Source organism: Thamnophis elegans, chromosome 2 (genome assembly GCF_009769535.1).
Source record: "Thamnophis elegans isolate rThaEle1 chromosome 2, rThaEle1.pri, whole genome shotgun sequence".
NCBI lineage: Eukaryota > Metazoa > Chordata > Lepidosauria > Squamata > Colubridae > Thamnophis > Thamnophis elegans.
In genome coordinates, this window is record NC_045542.1 from 52,102,461 (window position 1) to 52,127,275 (window position 24,815).

The window sequence follows — 24,815 nt, forward strand, 5'->3', positions numbered from 1 at the left end:
ATTATTCTGGTCAGTGTCATCCAAAGTGAGCTTCATCCAAAGTGAGCTAGTAAGGGTCAAGATGTGTTGGCTAACTTTATCTTCCCACCTTTCCAAAGTTGGCTCTTCGACACCATATCTAACTATCTGGTAAGAAGTAATAGTTAATGAATGAAGTTGTAGGCAATGAAGGAGAGTGAGATAATGATAAATGGGATGCAAAACTATGTTTTGTTTTTGCTATTTGTATGTAGGAGTACCTTTATTCCACCATGTCTATATTTTTGCTTTCATTTGAAGTAGGGTTACCTTTTCAGCATTAGTACATTTTTTTACTGTATACCATAGTGATTAAATGTCTTCCTTGGGATGAATTTTGAGATTTTGCTTTTATCATGGATTTTTTTTTTTTTGATAGGGTGGCTAGAGGGATGTTTACATTGGAGAAATACAGCTCTGGAATAATATGGTAGCATTAATTCTCAATTTCGGCTATGAATAATTTTACACAGTAGAGGGTGCTCAAATCACATATGTGAATGCAGGTTAAGCATAGTTAATTTTTTTTTAACAAATGCTTTATTTGGTTGACAGTTCAAACAAAATTTATTCTGCTCTTTTTCACTTATTATAGGCAGCATACTAGCTTTCTTTCTCAGAGGGAAAAGTTTTCAAAAATGAACAGTTATAGCAAAATAAAAGTGCCCCTTCAAAGGTAGGGATGGCCCTAATTTGCGTCATATGATTTTTCTGTTCTTTTGATCTGTAGAAAGATACTTGGTTGCATTAGAATGCTTTGGAAAGATCATAGAGATTTCCAAATCCAGGCATACATTATCAAGCACTGAATTTAGCTAGGAGAATAATAAATTCTCTTCCTGCCATTCCTTCTTTTGGCTTCTCGTCTATAGAGGTTTTACATTATAGATGTCAGTATTGGCAAAATATTTTAGTGTGCACCCAGTGTAGTGTTTTGAATGGTCTCTAAATAGTGTTCGGTTAGAAATATATAATTTTCTGATAGTCTAGTGAAATGAAGCAAAAATGTACATACTGAAACTGAAGCTAGAACCATGACATTTGTACATAGACGTGTACAACCAGGGTCTTGAAGCCGTTAGGGACTGGATGAGGGCTAACAAGCTTGTACTCAACCCGGATAAGACCGAGTGGCTGTTGTGTTTCCCTCCCAATAATTTGGCTAGTGTTCCATCACTCAGGCTGGGGGGCCAAATATTATACCCCTCAGACAGGGTTCGCAACTTGGGAGTCCTCCTGGACCCACAGCTGACTTTTGACCACCATCTGTCGGCTGTGACCAGGGGGGCATTTGCCCAGGTTCGCCTGGTGCACCAGTTGCGACCCTACCTGAACCGGGAGGCTCTCACAATAGTCACTCGTGCCCTTGTGACCTCTAGGCTGGAATACTGCAATGTGCTCTACATGGGGCTGCCCTTGAAGAGCATCCGGCGACTTCAGCTAGTCCAGAATGCGGCCGCGCGAGCGATTGTGGGTGCACCTCGGTTCACCCACATAACACCTATCCTCCGCGAGCTGCGCTGGCTACCTGTTGATCTCCGGGTGCGCTTCAAGGTGCTACTTACCACCCATAAAGCCCTTCATGGTAGTGGATCTGGGTACTTGAGAGACCGCCTCCTGCCAATTACCTCCTCGCGACCTATTAGATCGCATAGATTAGGCCGCCTCCGAATTCCATATGCCAGTCAATGTCGACTGGCAACTACGCGGAGGAGAGTCTTTTCAGTAGTAGCTCCGACCCTTTGGAACGATCTCCCCGTGGAGATTCGTACCCTCACCACCCTCCAGACCTTCCGCACAGCCCTCAAGAACTGGCTATCCCGTCAGGCCTGGGGGTAAAGATTGTAATCCGTCCCCACCCGAATGATGAATGTTGTTTCTATATTTTAATTATGTACTGTGTTTATATATTACTGTTTGTATTCCCCTCCCTGTAAGTTGTAAGCCGCCCTGAGTCCCCTCAGGGAAAAGGGCGGCCTATAAATAAACTTTACAATTACAATTACAATTACATATTTATTCGCCTGTGCAGCATTGCTTTCTATAGGAATGTGGAAATCCTATAAGGTGTCTCTAGTTCAAACATATCTAGAAAGCAAGATAATTCTAAATAATTTACATAAGTGATAAGACTCTTTGTTTTTCTAAAATATAAAAGTTTGAATAACTGCCTCTTACTAAATGTTATAGTTTTCTTGTTCAGCTAGACTAAAATTGACTGCTGCTATGCTGATTCATATATTTTGTCTGGATTAGATGCAGTTGCATCTTTTTACAAACAGAAATAAATGCAGGCAGTCCTCGATATATGAGAACAATTGCGACCAGAATTTCCATTGCTAAGCAAAGTGGTTGTTAAGTGAGTCATGCTTGCTTTTTTGACCTTTTTTGTCACTGTTGTTAACTGAATCATTGCAGTTGTTAAATGAATTGTGTAGTCGCTAAGCAAATCTAGCTTCCCCATTGACCTTGCTTGTTGGAAGCCGGCTGGGAAGGCCACAGATGATGATTACGCGACGCTGGTTACACTGCATCCATCGTCAATATGTGCTGGTTGCCAAGCATCTGAATTTTGACCATGTGACTGTAGGGATGTTGCAACAGTTGTAAGCGCACGCACTGTCATAAGTCACTTTTTTCAGTGTGGTTGTAAATTCGAATGGTTCTAAGCGAATAGTTGTGAATTGAGGAGTACCTGTACTGCTGAAAAATCAAATTTCTCAAATGCATAGTTTTGCCATTGTCTTCCCTGCTATTCCCTTACCAGGGATTTTACTTAGTTTTTCTTGGAGGTTATTGGGTGTCAGAAATACTATCCATCGTTTCCAGTTTGCTCTTTCCTTGCCATACTTTGGCATTTGCCAGGCTTCCTGCAACTGTGGAAATTCTGCATAATTTTTCAGTGAATGAAATCAGCACTACATCAATTACTTGCTTTTAAGAGCTGACTTCTGACCTTGCTTTCTATGTGATGGTAGTTTTAGAACAGGCTAAAATAAATTTATGCAGTCACGGTGAATATATCTAATGTAATGCCCAATTAAAACCTGGCAAGTTTTGCTACCAGAATAAAAAGATATAGTCCAGGCAAAGAGTAAGATTTTCAGAATATCATATTCTATTATAATTGCTGTTATAGGTTTGTTAAAAAAGGACGTCTTTGTGTTCGCTGCATATCCTGCACATTTCCTTTGGTAATCTTATAAGAATCAATGCTTGTCAAATTGTTATCTTACCAATTTAAGCTGAGACACATAAGGCTTCAGACTGTACTTTGTAGGAAATTGGTATGTAGTCTTAAAGAGAAAGAATGTCTTCTGACGATTTCTATGAAAGGTGTCTAACTCTGAAGGATAGTTTGGCCTGCTCTAACAGGGACTCTGGAGTCATTTATTGTAGTAATGGATTCTAGGCATATATGTCATGTACCACTCCTGGAGAAATCCATTGATCTTCCTTTTTTTGTGTCTAGTAATGAAAGTATCAATCAATGAAGACCCATGATTATTTATAAAACAGAACTGGCACAATGTTTACCTTAATTAAAAAAAACAAATGGCAAACCAAAACCATAACCATAACTTTATTGCAAAAAATAATATGAAACACTAATTGAAGAATTAAGAAAAGGAAGCCAAAATGTTCTCCAGGGGAACCACAGGATTGCCTAAAAAGCAGTAGTTTCAAACTAGTGAACTGACCTATCTAACATTTGCAAAAAACTATAAAACTTCCTGGGAAACTGTGATCCAAAAGAAACCAACTTTGTTTAGTTTCTCCAGTGATGCCAAACTTAACCTTATAGTTAGATCACGCTAGATCAATACTACGACAAAGGATCTTAGATGTAGAAGATCAAACAGAAATTGCTGCTTTCTTTCACAATCTTCTCAATTATATTGTAACTGTAAATAACCAAATTTTAATACCTGAACCTAGCTTTTATCTGCACTATCTAAACAAAAAGGAAGATAAGTGTATTTATCTAAAAGTAGCAAAATTTTGGTATATTATGTGTAAGCTTCTCGTACAAATGGTTGATAGTAGTTCTTGTTGTTAGAAGATAGTTTTCATTTTATTGATAGTATTTTTATTAGTCAACAACCAAAATAAAGTTCTGTCTGTCAAATGAATAATACAGAACATTAAAACAGAAATATGTTCTTAGAATTACCTTAAATCATAAGCAGGAGTCAAGGCATAACCATTTTTGTAGCCCAAAGAATGAGTAATGTGAGCATTTTTGTTTTACTTTCTATTTAAATAACTAGATTATAATCTACTGAACTAAAATTCCTATGAGAAGCATTATTAAATATACATTCAAGTCTGGAATCAAATGATCTAAGTAGTGAGCAATATATTTAGTTGGTTTGATTTTAACAATGAACAATAGCAGCCCTTTCATAATCCTCTTATCCTATATGTTGTCCTTGGCCTGTTAAATGGACTATTTGAAAAATGACAGTCTAATTTTACTGTATATCTCTGATTAAATTACAGCTGTTCCTAATTCAGTTTTTTTCCCTGAGAATCCAAGTATTAGCTTTTAAAATTGCTGCTATCTTGTTCTTACATTTACCGAGGTGTATTCAAAATACCTTCCAGGAGATTATCACCTTGATATGGTAGAAAAGCTCAGATCAGGTACACATGATTAGAACATTATTAGAGAGGATCTTGAATAAACCTGCCTTATTGAAACCTCAGATATTTAGTTTGATTTGCTCTTTGTTGTTGAAGTGGGAGGTATCACTGTGTCTAGATTAAAATAGCTCTTGTAATCTTCAAAAAGAAGATTATAGGCACCTATGATTCTGGGAAAGGGATTGAAAAAGATTGCCAAACAATTGTACATCAATCATGCCACTGTCAAGACGATGATTAAGAGGTGGAAAAGATCTCAAAGAAGTGCCAACTTGCCCAGGGCAGGCCACCCCAACAAGTTCACAAGATGCCTAAAAGATCCCTAACCCCCCCCAGAATTTTACCATGTAACCTGTAGGTAACTCTCACTACTATTGGTGTCAAAGTGCATGAGACTTCCATTAGAAAGAAGCTGCACAAATTAGATCTACATGGGAGATGTGCCAGGAGAAAACCATTGCTTACAGAAAATATTTGAGGGCAAAACTAAAGTTTGCTCATGAACATCTAGGCAAAAATTGGGGCTTCTGGAACAGTGTTTTGTGAACATACAAGGTAAAGAATTGAGATACTTGGTCACAATATCAGAAGACATGTAAAAAGCCAAATCCATAATTTTACCAGAAGAAACTGATTCTAACTATAAAGCAGGCAAGCGAGGTTATGGTATGGAGTGCTTGGTGTCCATCATAGAATCTATTGTACATTGTGCCAGAGGGTGTTTGAGGATAACGTAAGATCATCTGTTAAAAGCGTAACTAAAAGTGAACCTTGCAACATGACAATGGCAGTAGCCATTCTAGTAAATCCACCAAAGAATGGCTGGGAAAAAAAGAAGGGAAATGGAGGATTCTGGAATGGTCAAGTCAAAAGCCTAGGTCCAGATCCCATCAAGATTCTGTGGAGTGATTTGAAACAACTTGTGCATGCAAGAAATCCCTCCCAACATTGCACAAGTGAAAACAAATCTGCATGAAGGAGTGAGGAAAAAATTAATCCTATTTAATGTCAGAAACTGGTAGACAGTTATAAGAAATGTCTACTTGAAGTTGTTTCTGCCAGAGGGGGTAATAATCAAATATTAAAGGTGGACTTATTTTTTCTATGGAAGGAAATGGCATATCTGTTAATTTTATGTTGAATAGACAATATTTTATTCTGTAGGTTTTTGTTCAGTTACATTATCTTTATATTTATGTTGATGTGTCTACATTAGTTAAAAAAATGATTTAATGTGAATATACTTGTTCACATGACTATAAACGACTAGCAAAAACAATTAAGTGTGGGGTGGATGAGAACAATAAAAGCAAGGGGAGACAGCAAGTAAAGTAGAAGGCCAGATCACTGGGATGTCTTATTAGTAGGGGCAGATAAAATGGTAAAATAATGAATCTGTGGCCCAAATTCATCGGAGTCGAGATTCAACCTGATAGACTATGTAGAATAGATAGGGAGGAGTCTAACCACCAGATTGCAAGAATATGAGCAGTCAGACAAGTAGACCTGAATTCATTGGTAGTTTCACATTGCAGTGAACATGTGTTCAATTTTACAACTACTAAGATTGTTGGCCAAGCAGGTACAAAAATAGCCAGGGAAATGATTGAAGCCTGGAAAATGGGCCCCTTGACAATCAACAGGAGTGTTGATTTACCACCAGCTTATCAGGTATTAGGAGCTGAGAACTTGGCAGCACAAGGAAAACCAGGCAACGATTTAATAGTCGGCCATCAGCATCCCAATCAACAACTAAAGCTGTACACAGCCAAGCACTGCATAAATACTATGCATAGAATAGCCCAAAGCACACATTCTAATAGAGAGATGATTGGCTCCAGTTTAAGTCCAAAAGCTCGAAACAGTAAACTTCTGGTCTCAGTGACCTGTTCTAGAAAGATGAAAGTGCTGTCTTGAACTTGCTAGATGAGACAGTCTTAGCTTGACTTGAATGTTAGTCCAAACTCATTTTCTTGTCAGAGTTTCATGAGACTAATTTCTCTTTCTCCTAATTAAGAGTATTTTTTTTTCTATAATGGGACTATATATTCAATTTAGCATTTACAAAAAGGCTGACAAAAATCCATTATAGTTTAATAATATACATGAATAATGACTTTAATGTTCAAGTTTTATTTGGTTTTAGATTAATTTGATTTTTTTTCTTTGAATAAGATTTTAATAAGCATTTATAGCTGCAGTTGTTTGTACATTTAGCTGGAGGAAAAGCTGCAATGGGTCTTAAAGAATTAATGAATATTTTAATCTATTTACTATTTTAAAAATAATAAACTCCAAGCTGGGAATAAATATGCTTTTGATTACCATGCTGCTCTTGTCTCATTTTAATATTATGAATATCTAAATGTGGTAACATAATTACTGATTATTACTGCAGAGAAATAATTTTGCTTTTATTCTACTGATAGACATATCAGTATTAACAGAAAACTAGTTAGATAACATTTTGTGTGTTTTTAATTTGTTTTTTATGCTTTCCTCTTAAGTTACACTAAGAGATTTAATACTTCAAAGAACCAAAATATTTTTATAAGAAGAAGAGAAAGAAGAATATGTTGTAGGCATAAACAAGAATTTTTCTGGTTTCCATCTATTAGCATACTCTAAATAATTTGGCTTATTCATTATGAAATATCATTGCTTTAGAACCATTTCTGGGCTATTCAATGGCATAGATATGCTAGTAATAAATGAATTGATGACTCTTTGTATAGAAGTTATATAATGGATGCAGGTTTTATAAATGGGATGGCTATTCTACTGCACTGCCCACTTAATTGCAATATATAATTAGCAATTGAAACTGGCGTGCACTGTGCTTTTTGCATATTCATGATGGTACACTTTTTAGTGGCCTTTGACAGAACACTTGCCCGGAAAGTGGAAAGTGAATTTCATCTAGTGTTATAATGTGAACTTGTGTATGCAACAGACTTTTCGCACCTAGCATCATTGGTTTCAGTTGGATGTTGGAAGTCAAACTCTGATCTCTGATAGTCATAAGGAACCCTCAAATAAGTATCTAGAGAGGAACATGTTGTAAGGCAAGTGAAAAGCTAGCCTGGCAACAGACCTCAGCAGGCATAAATATATTGGCGATTACCATAGTTCATATTGTTTAAAAAATACATATAATTGGCATTGATCATGTTTCAGTGTATCATGCATGGAGGAAACTAGAAAGGTGGTCACTTATTAGTGAACCAGATGCTTAAAACAAATGACTGCCTGTCCATGTTTTGCATCAGGTCAAGCTTCAACATACTTGTGGTACTGATTCATAAAATAATTTGGTATTTCAGGAAGTGAAACAAATTATAACGGGGAAAAATATATGCTAAACAGTTATAGAATTAATACTGCTGAATAGTGGCATAAGTGAATAGTGCCCATTTCCATTTATCTTTTGAACAAAGTGTTCTGATGAAATAAAAGGCTTTTTCCTTGACCCCATTTAGAAGACATGTAGTTACTGAGTACACCATGTTGTTTCTGTTTGAGGAGATTTTTTTTAAATGTAAAAGACATTATTTTGGCCAAGAAACGAGGGTTGCCTAGTACTTGTATTTTTTAAGCGGTGACCTTGGCTGATCTCAAAACTTGAGTAGAGTCAGATGCGTTTTATACTCAAATAGGAGACTATCAAGAAAAATAAGGATAATTAATAGATTAGATTGGAAGCCAAAACTCAGAAGAAAAAGTTGGCTATTTATTTATTTTTTATTTGAATTCTGCATTTATTTATCTGAGCATGCATAAAGTTAATCCAGTACCTCAACACTGGTGAGATATAGGTGATTTGCAAATGTTGCCAAAACATATAGAGATATATTTATGAAATCACCAAGCATTAAACTTGACTGAAGAATACTTTGTTTTAACAGAGTTGTGCATGTGTATATGTATTCAGCGTGTGCATAGGTATATAACTGTATGCACATGTATTCCATCCTCACAAATAGATTGCAGAAGACCATTCCTAGTGCCAAGCTGAATATACTCCATTTTTGTATTTCTTATGTTCTTTTTTTCGTCCTGTCTTTGATGCCTTCTGTCCTTGGCCTGATTACTTTGAAAATGAAATATGTTTAGATTGAGTTATTTCAGTTCCTTTTTGAAAAACAAGCTGATGTGTTTTGGAATTTTTTTATCTTTCCTGATGTCTGATCATAAAAGCTTCTTGGCATACCAATAATTTTGTCCCCAAATTGTAAATAAAAAGTATTACATCATAGCCTTTTATAAATCATATGGTAATTTGGCAAGATTAGAATCATATCCAGTTTTGGAAACTGGAAGTAAATGCTGGTTTTCAGCAAATCGGTTGCAAAACACATCATGGAAATCTGCTAGGGTTTGTAAATGTGGCCCAATTGCCAGTTGCCCAAAGTGAAGTCACATGACTGCAAGGGGGGGGGATGACAACCGACAGAATTTTGAATTCAGGTTGTAAGTACTCCCCAGGTAGAACTTTGGAACTTTGAACCAGTCTGAAGAGAAGGACTACATGTAATCCATCAAAGAGGGTTACGCTTTGTATGCTTTGATAAAATGACATTTAAATGTGATTGTACGGCACCTATCATAATTTTTATATACTCTGAGTGAAATAATTGATGCAAATTGTAGTCAAATGAAGTAGGTATTCTACTCTAGATACACATACACACACACACATACACACACACGGTAAGATCCTTTACTTCTGCCTGAAGGTTTGTCATAGTGAGAGCGTTATATTTAATGTAACATTTTGAAATATTTAATTATAGAAAACAATGTTAATAGATTTTAAGATACTAGATAAGGCACCATATTTTTGCCTGTAAGATTTAATTCCAGTATGCATTGAGTATGTTCTTTTTTCAAGCAGTGTTTTGGATCAATTTCATTTCAGCATGGTTACATGGCTTCTAAAAAAAGAACTTTCAATAAGAAATGACTAAAATATTAAGCTTTTTAAAAAACTGATACAATTTTGTGAATCGCAATGGTTTATCTTTTTCTCATTTTTCTTCTTTGTAGTGGGAGTGAATTTGTTTTACTTCTGTATAATCATCTATTTATATGGTGATCTGGCAATCTATGCAGCTGCTGTCCCAGTTTCTCTCATGGAAGTGACTTGGTAGGTATGCGTCTGGTAACAATATTGTGGATGTGTTCATTTTCTTAAAAAGCTAAAAGATAACATAGTTATTTCATATTGATGGTTTTGACTTTGTATTGAGGTCTACAACTATCCCAGTTTTCAAGTCAATTTCAGGCTATACAAAACTTAAAAGAGCCACAATGTACTTAAAAACCATTATTAGAAATAATCATGAATCCATCTTATAATGATAATCAGGAAAGCAGGAAAGGAGAAGAACTCTGTTACAATGGCAGTGGGTATGCCATTGGGAAACTTGACAGTTGAGGACAGATCATCTTGGAGAAGATCTATCCAGGTGGTTGCTAAGAGTTGATAACACACAAATTAAACTAGTGGCAAATTTTAGTGTCCAGATATATTTGTTTACAGCCCAAATTGTTTTCTCACATAGGCCCCAAGCTATATAGGACTTGGAAAGTAAAAACCAGCACTAGAATTTCTGAAAAACATTTGTCGATATATACAAATATTCAAGGCAAACTAAATATACCAGTTAGTAATCCAACTGTGCTATGAATTATATCTTCTGAATGCTATCTAGGGCAGCCCACATAAAATACATTACAATGATAAGTAACTGCAGAATGGAAAACCATTGCCATAACCAACTAGCTAAGGAATAGTTGCAGTTGTCTTACTAGCTATTTCATCTGCTGCTTAAAAAGCTGTTATTACTTGATCTGCAACTGTTTCCTGGACATACCTGTATGGTATATTTATTAATAAGGGTCTCTTCACATATTCAGATGAACATTAATACTCTGCTTTGCTTTTTTTTGTCAGTACTGTGACTGGCAATCATTCATGCAGTGTGGAAGATGGGACAAAGTATAATGACACAGACAAATGCTGGGGGCCAATCAGGAGGATTGATGCTTACAGGATTTATCTGGTAGGTATCACTAACCAAAGGTACAGTATGAATTTTGCTTTGTTCTTAAACAAAATAACATTGTGAAAGAATGATTGATTTAAATTTTAAGGGTATAATCTGCTGCTGTTTTCAGCCTCTTTCTCTTCTTTTTTTTCTCCTGGAAGTTTGTTAACTTTATACCTTTCAGTAGGTCAGCCTTGTACTGTAGTAGTCCCTTGAGATATACACATAGGTGGAAAATTAATGATACTTTTCAATGGAAATCACCTCCGCCTCAACTCATATTTATCAGGCTGTCTACACACTGCACTTCAGGCACGGTATCCTGTTGAGTGTCAACTTTGGCTAACTGTAGTGCCTCCTTCCTAATTTTCCTCTTTTCCTGTATAAGGCAATAAATTTAAGTAGCTCTTCTTTTCCAAGCCAGAAATATTTACAATACTAATGAAGTGATGAAAACTTGAAAAAGGTTGTCAGACTACCTTGGAAAAGCAACTTAATACTGGAAAAGCAACTGAATTGTATTAATATTGCTACTTGGGTCTAAGAAATATTAGATGCTTCATATACTTAAAGTAGGACTGCTTGTTGTATGTTGGCATTTTATAAATGAGTGTGATTTTTAGCAAATATGTTCACTGGTCCTGCTTTACCAATATTTCAGTATATATTAAACAATTTTACCAAAGCAGGTGTGTGTAAATTTTCAGCTTGTGATCCATTTCATTTTATTCCAAACTTGTGATACACCAGTTGAAGCTGCACATGAAAAATACTCTGCATGCTTAAAAAAACCCAACTGAACCCAAGAATTTGTTTCAGTATTTGAACTAATTTCATTCTTTTTTTCTAACTACCTTGATTTTAGAAGTATAATTTAAGATGTTAAAGGGATATTGTTTTGCTGTTGCAGTAATCAGGTGACAGACTGATGAGTTTGCTTATTTACTGCAGTTATCCAGAGATTACCCTTTTCATACTTCTATTGTAATGTTTGTCATGAATTTACTTTGACATTCAGCTGTAAGTTGTAACAATCAAGCGTTAAACGTAATAATTAGGGAAAAGAGTGCTAAAACAAAAATCTTTTTAAAAAGTTTATCAGATTTTTATTACTAAATCATGGCAGTGGCAGATGGTAAATCATGCAGATGGCAAAGAAGAAACAAACCTGAAGCAATAAATACAGTTTTCCTTCAGGGTACTCTGTGCATCTTAAACTTTGTTCCTGCACTCCTGATTAGATTATTACTATGAACAGCACGCTTCGGGAGGATGGGCGACACACAGTAATAATGCAGAAAACAGGAAGAAAGCCTTGGTAATATTAAGAAATGCCATAGCCTGGTTAATTATTTAAAGGAAGTATTGTTTTATTAAATTGTGCCTAGGCCTGTTTCTACAGAATTTTTATACCACTGAAGGTTTCTTTTATACTGAGTTTCAGTAACTGTTTGATCCAGCAGAAGGAAAGGCGTGCAGGCATTAATTATGGCCTGTATCTCTGAGATATTGCACCTATAATTCATAAGGTAATATTTTAAAGCAGGGATGGAAGAAAATGTGCCTTTATGGAAGTAGTAGGTTGAGTATTTTGTGAAAGCAATAATAGTCTATAATAATACAGTTCTGTAATGCTGTCTTTCCTTGGCTTTATGATGCATTTGGCATCTTTAATGTTGCAGCTTTAACAGTATGTAAAAATTGGTAGTAGAATCAATGAACCTTCTGTGCTCAATTGCTGACTGACTCCTAAACCATTAGGAAGAATGATTGGGTTGAGTATTTGAGAATCATTGCTCATGGCCTGCGGTGCATTCATACTTTGAGATGAAGTGTTTAAATTAAACAACCTGATTCCCAAAGTTGCATGTGATCTCTTTCCTTTATGGGCTTCAGAGCTTCATATGACCACCGCAGAGTAAACCAGCAATAGATTTACTGCTGTTCGAAAGTAGAAAACATATACATTGTAATATAAGGTTGATCTGATATTTTTAAAAACCTTCCAAACCTCCTCCAAACACAGGTTAAAAAAGTAGCATAAGTTTGCTCCCATGTGTTTCAGCTTTCCCACGGTTTTTTGAATTTACTTCATTATCGTATGTACTGTGGCCTTTGCTTTATTAAAAAAGAAGCAGCAGCAGCAATAGCAGTTGCAGTAATAGTTAAATAGAATCCTTGGCCACCCCTCAAAGTTGTCCTTCCCCGATCTAGATGACTAAATATTTTCCTCAGTTTTCAGTTTTCCCAGATAGTTGTATGTACTGTTGTAAAAACAGTTTCCCTAATAGGTTCATTGGAAAGGAGAAAATAAGTCTTCCAATGGAGTCTAATTTCAGTCTTCCATTTTCAGTAAATGTGGTAAAGATTTTAGTGTATGTGAGTTCTCAAACTGTCCACTCGCCCCCCCCCCCCAAAGTTGAAGTTTGCATTCTGACTTCCTATATTGTACTTTATTTTGCCAGTTTCTTATATATTGCTATATTTAAAAGCTCAAAATTGTTGTTTGTCTATTATAGTAATTTATTAAATGTACACATATGTACTCACACACACAAGCACATATATAATCTCTTTCTTCTAAGATTTCTGTTTGTAATCTTCTCCCTCTCCTCTTGCAGTATTAACTTTTTATTATACATTAACTGTATCCTGAAGCTAGGAAAGAAGAAGAGAGAATGATGGACATAAAAATATTATTTTGTAATGTGCAAAAGCTCCTCCAGAAGTAGTCTGCATTCCTATGCCTGAATGAAGGCTGAGTGCCATGCACGTAGTGAAAATATTTAGACAGATTAAGCTGCTCTCTGATGAGTTTCCTTCCTGCGCAGCATCTTAATATTACTCTGCAGGCTCCAGCAACCTAAACATAGCTCCACTGTCTGGTAGGCTTACGTTTAAACTTCGTCTTTCACAAATTTCATACTTGACTCTCTGGTAAACTCTCCCGGGAAACTAAATTCCAAAGTATAACCTTGATAAACAAGTAATTAAATAAAGTTGTTTAGAAGATAATGATTAAACTGATTCCCTCACTCTCAAACATCATTTTGTAGGTTTTTTACTGGTGGGTTTTGAATCTGGGTTCACTTATAAAGTGTTATCAGTACTTTTTCTCTCTCTAATAACTGGCATATTTGGTGGCATTAATTCATGGCAATGCAGATTTATTGGTTAAAGCAAATGGTAAAGATTGACCATGTTTTCTGGTTCTTATTTATTGTTTCTTGGCACCACAGCATTCAGATTCCAGTGGTTTTGGAAGCACTTGCAACCTCTGGTTGAGTTAATTTTTCCCTCAGATAATAGTTTGAAGCATATTAGAAATTAACTTGAAATGCTACTTTGGAGGGCATATATTTTCCTAGTTTGGATGTAAATAGTTTGTTATAGAAGGAGCAATTAATTGACATAAAGTCAAAGAAAGGTTGAGGGAGTTCATAGCTTTCTTGAATAATAACAGACCATAGCTTGGCATTATGCCTGAAAATCTCAGTATTATTTATAAGCTGTCATAAATATTTTTTTCTTAGTCCAGAGTGATGAGGCAATTATGCAGCATACATTATTTAAGAATAGATAGTTCTCTTTGCTGTACATTCTTGAATAAGCTCTTTGCTTTGTTCTGCATCAATTCTACATGTGGATTATGAATTAACGAATTAGCATCCCATCCAGCCTATTTATTCTTAATCTTATTATATCAGGCTCTTTGGCAGGGACTAAAAATGAAAGTGATTTCCCCCCCAAGGAATATTTTTAAATAATTCTCATTAGTAAGATTTATTGTAATGAATGGGATATGGTTAAAAGAATTGTAGCAACCAAACCTATTATTTATTTAAATCTAATATGTCCATGTGCATATTAGGACCAAGACATTCTCCTTTGCTTTCCAACAGGTGTTTTGGGATCTGTTGAGAAGGCAGATTTCTTCACTGATAATGGAGAGGGTTTCCCCTGGCTTTACATAATGGCCTTCTAAATATTTATCAAAGTAGAATCAACCCTCACAAATGACAGCTTTGCGTTATCTTTGTGGCATAGATCTTTGTCTTGGCTGTTAGAATTTAAACTGGAACAATTAGCAAAGGGATACAACACAAGAATCTCAATTCTTTTGATATCTGTCTGTCCAAGTTGCTTTAGTTTTTACTCTACTGTTCAACTATTTTTCAAGCACAGGGAATATGCAATGCTTTCCAGATAGGAGAACAAAATATTGATTTGATATGAGTGTTGCAAAAGATGTTATCTCCAATCTGGCTTAGTCTGTTTGAGACATTTTATTTCATCTGTTCTGTCAGAGCTTGGGATGAAATTTCTGAGTTAATTAGGATGAGAGCTGTATTCAGGCATGTAGTTTCAGAGATGCTGCAGTGTTACAGGGAGCCCAGCAGGTGCAGGCTGAGCAAAGAGAGACATGCAGATGGTTTGATGGACGTTATCCCAGTTGGAAGCATACAGCGCAGTGAGTAAAATTACGGTTGCACAAACTTAAATTTTCATTAGGAAGAGGCAATGCTACTCCAGGCTGACACTGATTAGAATCACAAACAGGTCTTCTGGTTTGATAGAATGGTGATTCTGATTTGAGATAAACCAGATAAAGAAAAACTAAAGCCTCACTTCTTACTTTCCTCATTTTGATTTACTTCAAGAACTTTACTTAAGAGAAATGAACCCTATAATAAACTATGTATTATTCTTATTTTTCCCCTCTGTTTTCTCCCACCTCCCATTCCAGTCACTGGAGATGTCTCCTCCTGTCCATGGATTGTGAATAACACTTGATATGCAGAACAAGCCTAGCAAAAATCTAGGTGCTTTGCAGTGGAAAGCTCACCTAATTTAGCATATTTTATGAATTAAGTAATATCCCTGAGAATTTTATCAGACCTCTGTTTCTGGAAAATGTTTCCATCTTAGTCTTTGCAAAATATCTGGATTTATTTATTTATTTATTTATTCATTCATTCATTCATTCATTCATTCATTTATTATTCATTTATTTATTTATTTTTGCTATCCTTAGCTATTTTACTTAGATGTCGTTGTTCAAGCCCCAAAAATAATTTCCAGTATTAGATACAGGCTCTAACAGACTTGTTATGGTATTTTCCCCACATGAGTACCCTTTCAATTTTCTTAGTATGGTCTGGCATTATGCACTGAAAATTGTGATTAAAGAATGCAAAGGAAGTTATTTACATTTGAGCACTAATAAATAAATGGTCTGAGATTTTTGTAAGCTAATATTTCCTAAATACTTTAAAAGTGAATCCCTTACCAAACATTTTATTTTAATGTTCTAGGTGTATATTGTTCCTGCACTCAACTATAAGCTTGTGACAATTGAATGCAGATAGTTTAACAATAGAAAAATTGTGGTTGAACAATTGTGTGGACTCGAATAAAGTAATGAAAGATCTTTACTGTCTAACATATCCTTGCCATATCTTTTGGGATTTGGAAAGGAAATAGTTAACAAAATGGTCATCCATATATTTTTGTAGGATTTGTAGTTGTTGAAATAATTCAATCTAGGTTATCTGATTTTGTGAACAAATTAGTTTCTTGTCCTGGTGGAACATTTTTTCAGAGACATAGGGATACATTTTAATGCAATACTTTATTACATTGCCTTCAAGATTTTAGGTGGCAGTTTAATATTATTATGAAGCTTGGTGGTAGATAGTAGGAGCATGTTAGCATGCTAATTATTGGTAGCTGTATTTCTCTATTATTTATGAATTAAGGGATATTATGGAAATCCTACACAATTGTCTAGATGTGGGAATAGATCAGGTTCTGTAATCTGGGACTAAATTATGATAGGATAAAAAATGGTTATGTAGCTTATAGTATTTATAGGACCACTCCATCATTGGAAGTCCAGTGACAATATTTTTGTCCAAAACATTTATATTGGCAGAGGTATTAAGTTTTGGAGAATGTGTTTGTTAAAATGGAAACCAATACATCAACTGTTCTTATCTTAAGGAATCTTCAAACAGTTTTGCTCTATTAACATTTAGCAAGTTAGCTTTTAGCTTCTCACACTTTTAAATGTATTGGCACACAAACCAAAAAAAACCCCAACAACAGTCTTACATTGTACTATTTTGGGATTAATTACTAGAGATTATGGTATTATATATCAACTGATTCAACATGATCTAGAAAAGCTTGATTAATGTACTTTTAAAAGGATGTGATATAATTTATGAATTATTTTGTTTTTAACTTTTTGATGAGACATTAAAAGTAGATTTGAAGGGAATTTGGACTAAAATAGTCCAAAGCTGATTTAAGTCCTTTAAAGATTTTAAATAAAATATTTTATTTATTAGTTTTGTTCTTGTCATGACTATTACTCTTTCATTATTTTAGTAAATTTATTCTAATCATACCCTGTTTTACAAACACAAATAACTGTTCTCTTAAGGCTTTTTCTACAGTAAACCTAATCCTAATCCTATCCTATCCCTATTCTCTACCCTACCATACCCCACTCCATTCCACTCGCATTCCATTTTCCCTTCTTCTCCCTTCCAATTCTAAATTCAATTCAATATTCTACTCTGTATTCTGTATTCTATTCATTTGATAAAGCCAAATCTTTCCTGATGCTTCCTCCTACATTACAAACCAAGTATAATCTTCAGAATTAGCTTCTGAGGTCAGATTTTAAAGTGGAATTTGGTTGGATTAGAATGAGAAAATAGACTTTGGTGATATGGCTCTGAAGTGGATACTGAGCTTGCCATGTACTGCAAAACATGAGATGGTTGGAAGGAGGGTTTTAGGAGAAAAGTGAACCTATTGGATTTATTGGTTTATCTCAATTTACAGATAAATAGTAACAAAGAGGGTTTGAGAATATTCTTTGCACAGACAAAGAATACTTTGTACTTCACAAGAGGCCCAATTATATTTATTAGTTTGTTTCCTTGGTTGCTTGCTCAATTTATATTGCTCTGCATAGCTAGGATTTTGGTTTGTGCCTTATTTTCATTTAAAGCATGGCTTGTGTTGTCATTATAGATCTGACTGTTTTGGAATAGTCTTATAAAGAGATTTTTATAGGTTTCCTCTTTCCAATTCCATAACCAGAACATTTATGCAAGGCAAAAATATATATTATGCCTAGCACTTCAAAACTACATAGTTTGATTTATTACTTACGGGCCATGAAATCTGTAGGAATAAAAGCCAAACTATGGTAACTGGTCATATCAATTGAAGGATTACTGATGCAAAACCATAGGGTGTTAGATTCAGAGATTTTTTCATTTTAGAATTTGACAGTTTAAGAATATGTTAGGATTTGTCAGAAGAAACTATCATTTTATATAGTATTAAGTTTTCTAGAGCATGTCCTTTGGAAGAAATATACAAGTCTTGATTGGGGCTGTATATATTCTGCATGCTTGGCAGCCGATTTTCTGTATGGACATAACTGCTAAAACTTCAACTAAAGAAATTTTTGTGTTTCTTGTTTGGTAATTTAGGACCAGGGGAACAGAGCCATAGTAGGTGTAGTGTGTAATAAGAAAATTCACAATTGAGTAATTATTAAATCTAACCCTAACCCTTCCTATTGTCAACCCTTATTCAACTTGCTCAAATTTACCTTAGTCGCAGGTAAGTTTTTATCATTTTCAGTTCACTTAATAAAATATAATGAAGGTATTTATTTTCATGCAGAAGCAGCTGAAATCATTTTAGCAGTTGAAATATTAAAGAATAGAACCGTATTTTGTTTCAAGAAAGAATACTTAGATCTAGTAATCACATGAGCTAATTTTGGATATGGCTGATTTCCATCTGTCTTTGTTGCTCCCTTTAAATGTGATTGAACTTTTTGCTAATGATTGTAGTCTCCATTTCTCAGGGATTTTTTTTGTACTATTTAATAGTAATATTTTATTATACTCCTTCATTGAATTGTTATGCTTCAAAAATTACCCCAAAATGTTCTTAGGCAATTATGCAACTACTAGAAACAATTTATTGCATTAAATTTCATTAAATTAATTAAATTTCTACATTTAATTAATAATTATTTACTTTTGTTCGTTATTTTGGCTAATTATTCCAGAGCAATTCCATGGTATATAATACAGATAGTTCTCGAGTTATGATCATAATGAAGCCTGCCCATCATGTCGTAATTGTGAGAGACATAAAGTGGGTTGGTCATGCAACTAACTTGATTTATTGGGGTTTTTTGTCAGTTGTAAAGCAAATGCTGCTGTAATTAAATGAAAGCTGTAGTTATTAAGCAAACCAGTGGCTTGCTATGGTTGCAGTTTTGCTGAAAACCAGGAATAAATGCTGGTTTTTGTCAAAATCATCACAAAACGCAATCACAGGACGCTGCAAACAATTATAAATATGTCCCAACTGCTGAGCGTCTGAAGCAGAGGTGGTTTCCTACTAGTTCGGCCCGGTTTAAGCCGAACTGGTCATGGTATGGCGGCATTAGTTACTGGAACCGGCAGCAACCCAGCCTGCCATATCTCCGAACTGGTTCTCTGTTCAGCGCTGTTGCATCGCCATCTGCTTTTAAGTTCTGTGTATGCACAGAACAAGTTTAATTAACTGTGTATATGTGCGCAACGCACAGCAAGTATGTGCACAAGTGAACAAGCAGTAAAGCCGGCCGGAACCCACCTCTGGTCTGAGGTGTGGTTATGTGACTGGGGCAGGGATGGGTTCCCACTGGCTTTACTGCCGGTTTGCTCATGCAAGTGCTTTGTGCGCACACACTGTTCAATTAAACTTGTTCTGCACGTGCACAGAACTTAAAAACAAGATATGGTGCCAAGCGGAGAATTGGTTCAGGGGTGTGGCAGGCCTGGGTTGCTGCCAGTTCCAGTGATCCACGCCCCGCCATACCACTATCAGTTCAGCCAAACTGGGCCAACCAGTAAGGAACCCACCTCTGGACTGGGGAGTGTGTGTAACCATTGGAACCTTGAATCCAGATTATAAGTACCTCCAAGTTAGGTCAGTTGTCTTAGGGGACCTGTTGTAAGTCGAGATCTATCTGTATTGTTGCCACATTCTTATTATGTTTTCTTATTAGTTTTGTTTTCTTTTCTCCTTCTCTATCATGATATATTCACATTTAGAATAGTAAAAATATAAGCAAAATGGTGCCAAAGTGATCCTGATACAGCACCATAAATAGTTGGTAATAAAAAATTAAGTAGCGGTCATCTTAGGAAATTGGCAGTCTCTTTTTCCCCCTTAATTTGATTGTGGAAAGTAACAGTGGAAGTATATCTACATTCTAAACTGCTAGCTTGCTGTTCATTACATATTTTGTCCATATATGGTAGGATCCTGTGTCCTTGCATTAACTTTCTGAAAATAGCATCTTTTCAGTTTACTAGACAGCAACACCTATTTTGAAACCCATTTTTTCAACTTAAGGAATAGATTCACATATATTAGTAATTCATACCTTCATTATGCTGTTGTACTGCATGCCCATCCCTTAACTTTGAACAAGGAAGGCTGTTCCTATTGGCCCTAAAACAAGCAGACTATAAACAGTCAGGTTATGAAAAGCCTGACAGCATCCCCCCCCACCCATTTTCTTTGTTCTTCCATCCAGTTCTTGGAGATTGCTTGAAAAAAGGACCCTGCAGTTTTCTACAAGCTTTGTCAGAAGTGGTTTGCCATTTTCCAGGAATGGGCTTCAAATTTTTTAGCAACAGGTTATCTGCCCAGTTGCTGGCTGGGTGTGGCCTAGTCGGCCTCCTGCACCATGGGGGGGGGGCATTTTCACCCTTTTCATGTTCCAGAGGGTTTTTTTTGAGCCTCTGGGAAGGTGAAAATGGACCTCCGGGCTCCGGAGGCCCCCTGGAGGCCAGAAACGGGCCCATTTTCAGGCTTCCCGGGGGGGGGGCTGTTTTTTCGCCCTCCCCGAGCCTCCACGCCTGCCTTTACCTGGCATCCAAACGACCGTGTGGAGACTCCTAGGAGGGGTGGAGCAGGGTGGGCCAGCCAGGAGTAGGATTTGGGTGGTTCGCCAACCCATGCAGAATCTTCTCTAGAGGATCGCCCAAACCTGGGCAAACCCAGAGCAGGCCACCATTATCTCCTTTCTATGGGTGAGAGAAAGAGTCTGGCCTAAGGTCACCCATCTGATTTTGTGCCCTAAACCAAAATTATAACTCACAGCCTCCTTACCAAGCTGCTTACAGATCTGTGCCCAGAAATGCACAGGTCAGGAACCTTGGATCAAACTGACTCTCAAGTGAGTGCCCAGCACCTTGCAGATTCTTATCAAAGCCTTTGAGTAGTGCTGCCTTTCAGACGCAGGAATCTGTACCTTCCTGACGCTGCAGAGTTACAGCTCCTAGAGTCCCCTCAGTATTGACCACACTGGCTCAGACTGCTACTTGGTGGGTGGATGGGGGATAAGGATCAGCATCATCTGAAAAGTCCCCTCCTTCATTTTTTTGGTAGTTATAATTTCCTAAAATGTTTAAAGTAGAAGAATAAATAGCTGCATAAAGAATAAAAGGTAGAGAGATGGTGGAAAAGAATAAAGTATCAATAAATAACAGAGGAAATAGAACAGTTTATACTGACTAGAGGCGCTTAGCCGTAAATGAGAATAACTGCCTTGCTTGATCTGATTTTAAAATAATTTCCTTAGGGGACAATAAAATTCATTCCTTGTTGTCTCTTGTCTTGTTTAGTCTGATATGAATGTCTCTTTTGAATCAGTTGTTGTGAACCATCAGTAAATTAATGCATTCCAATATGAAGATTTGTCTGTTCGGCTCATTATACGTCTGCATCTTTGTCTGTCTGTCTGTATATATATCTAGTAGTGTTAGATTTAATTGCTTCTTTCAGCATGGTAATCACTTTCATTTTTATTGATTCAGCTTATGAGGTTATGAACAGACATTGACTGTGCATCCAGCCTGTTGATACAATTTCTAAAGAATTGATTTTAATTTCCTCACTTCAGTTCAGGTACTCTGGCTCCTGATTTGCATTTTATTTCCTATATTCTATCCCATATGAGAGTCATGTTTTAAGATTGTATTTTTATGCCATATTTTAGTTGCTTACATTATTTTTTAAATCTTTTTGTTGCACTTGCCCTGGGGCTCATCCTAATAGGGCAGAGCTCCCCAGCTTTTTCAGCTGTCATACAAGTGGTTATGTGCGCGCGAACCACACACACACACACCCACAACACACACACCACAAACACACCTGCTCTTGCCCACCACTTCTATGGCTCGGTTCCAAAAGGCGCTCAAGGCCCATAGCGAACTGTGGCCAGGGGGTTGGGACCCTTGTAAAAGGGTGTAGATAATTGGCTTGGTGTCATGCATCTGAATATACATTTATTGCCCTCTTCTTGCTGATTCCTTCTCTTTTAAGTATCCCACTGAACACCACAAAACTTATTGCTTTATCTGTAGAACGTTGTAAGATTTTAAAGAGTCCTGGTAGTCAGGTTATTACCCTTAGGATGAAAGAGATAAAGCCCAAGCTCACATTTTCAGAAGGTTTGTCACTTTTGTTCTGGGTGGGGGAGGGGGGCTCATTAGAAGAAGTGTTCCAAATATATGTTGCCTGTGTGTCTTCCATCTTTGATTATGCATGTCAAAGAAATATAAGAATATTATTGTGTAGGGCATAAGAGCAACAGGAGTTAATTGATTCTGTGAAATTAACAGTTTGCGAATAGTACTGAAAACCAGGCTGCATTTTCTGCCTTCAACCCAGGCACAGAATAAATCGGATGATAGTCTCTTGAGCCAGGAATCTATGAAACATAAGCCTAGATAATCTGCTTGGATTCCGATACAGAGAACTTTCAGCCGCAGAGTAGGGTGGTTTCAGAAGCTTCTCAGGGCTGAAAATCCAAGCTGTTCTAAGGCTCTTGTGCACCCTCCCAGGCACTTCCTCCCTTCCTCCTCCATCTGTCCTCTCTGGGCTTCGCAACTTCCTGTCAGTTTTTTTGCCTAATAACCAGCACATTCACTTAATGATAGCAAACAGGACTATCTGAATTGCTTTCCCCAACAAAGCAGTCACACTGCTTTGACCACATTGCTTAATGACAGCAATTCTGGTCCCCATTGTGGTTTGTGAGTTGAGAATTATCTGTATGTTTGTTCCTTAGTGTGGGGCTTACTTATGTGTGTGAGAGATTGGGAGAGGAAGGAATTAATTTTTAAATGGGGTACTCTTCAGGCAATTACCTTTAATTATAGTGATTGGGGTGGGTTTGCTCATTGCTCTGTTCTTTTTTGGACTGCGGTTCTTTGCAAATATACAGAATACATGCCGTACAAGTCATCATATGTCACACATTTTTAAAGAAGGTGGAAATATCCTGGATTGGTTTCTGCTGGTGTTGACAGCTTTAGATTAATCGTAAAAGGAACTTGGGCAATGGCTCTATTTTAAGAGGGAGAGGGAGAGAGAGGGGGAGGGAGGAGAGAATGTTATAAAATATGGTACCAAATCTATTTCCAGTTCCTTTATACTGATTTTTCTGTTTGGGAGATAATACACTTATTGCCACAATAATAATTATATCCAATAGAATTACTAAAGATTTATTCTTAAATGTCATGGATTAAAGAGTGTAGTATCTTGTTAGTTCATTGTATGGGTTGTTTTGTTTTGTTGGCTGCGGATTATTAGACATAACTGCTTTGGGCTTTTTAATAGTGCCTATATGAACCCTTCCTGAATAAAAAAGTCTAGGCATTATTTTTCAGCATCAAGTACATTCTCTTTCCTCTCTCAGATAAGGCTTATTCATGTGATACCCCGTAAGCATTGTTATTTGTACCTCACATTCACCAAACATTCCTTCAAACTTTTAGCTTATTTAAATGCATGAAGAACAAAACATTATTCTTAATAAAGGAGACTGGAAAACAAAATTCATAATTCAGCGCCAGTGATTTGTGACTACTCATTCTGGTAATGAACTTAATGTAGAACCCTTTAGGAGAAAGAAGTATTTGAAGACATGATCTTATTGCAAATAATGGTGAAGTTATTCTTTAGAATATAAACCAAGCAAAAGTAGATAGATTTCCGAAAAAGGTTTTACTCAAAAATCTTATAGCAATAAATCAGACAGCACCTTTTTCCCTCCAGTGAGGAAGACCATTGTGCCTTTAAGTAACAGTCAATGTGCTCAACTTTAGGTTTCCCATGCTTCAACTTTGTTGATGGCAATTTCCTGTCCTTTATGGAGTTGAAACAAGTTGCAGATTTTGCTGGTTGATTTTGGTGTGTTCCAATTGCTAAGAACACCTGTTCTTAATTATCACATCCCTTGTCTGTCTCTTTGTTTCACCTCTTTTTGATCTATAGGCTAATCTTTTTTTTTCGAGTGGGAATTTTATTAGTAGTCCAATCATGTTTTGCTAAGAAAATTGAATAGGGACCCGAATTATAATTTCTAGACACAGAAGAATGCTTTTCTCTTTTGGCACTGATACAAGCTTTATACTTATTTAGTGTGGCTATGAATCATGATCCTTTTTTATCTCATTGTAATACGAGTTTCAGGACACTTCAGATAATTTTTCTAGATCAAATATTTAAAAGAGAAAGCATTCTAAATTTTACACGCTGCATAGCTGCTCATATTATGGCTTAAAACATTAGCTTTGCAACATCAATTGTCACATTGCTAACGCAAAATGTTTAGTTTGCATTCCACAATAAATATACAGATGGTCTTCGCTTAATGTAACTGAATGTGTGGATGACCTTGGGGAATGAGGGTAGAGATGCTGCCTAAGAAGCAATCAGACAAGAGAAATAGGAGCCCATGGTGGCTTAACACTCAGAGAAAGAAACTTAGGAAGGACTGCCCAAATGGATCAAACAGTTAAAAGTGGTGGCAGGAAATTTGTACTTTCAGACTTGCCAATTCATTTAATGTAGCCTTACAATAAAGTAGAATTAGTCGTTCTAATTATGTGTCCTGTCTAGGAGTTACCTGAGAGAGTTGGGACTGGCAACTCCCATTGATGAACAACATGGTCCTTCAGAAAAATATCAAGTGACCATGTCCAACATATGACA

At 36.3% G+C, this 24,815-nt stretch overlaps 1 protein-coding gene across 1 annotated transcript in view; it reads left to right on the plus strand.

The window, feature by feature from the left end:
- The window catches only part of TMEM104 (transmembrane protein 104), a 75,445-nt gene that overhangs the window by 18,413 nt on the left and 32,217 nt on the right, over positions 1–24,815 (plus strand). Inside the window, exons 7-8 of the mRNA XM_032210027.1 lie at positions 9,712–9,811; positions 10,622–10,730. Of these exons, the coding sequence (XP_032065918.1) occupies positions 9,712–9,811; positions 10,622–10,730 (209 nt within the window). The remainder of the gene's footprint in view (positions 1–9,711; positions 9,812–10,621; positions 10,731–24,815) is intronic.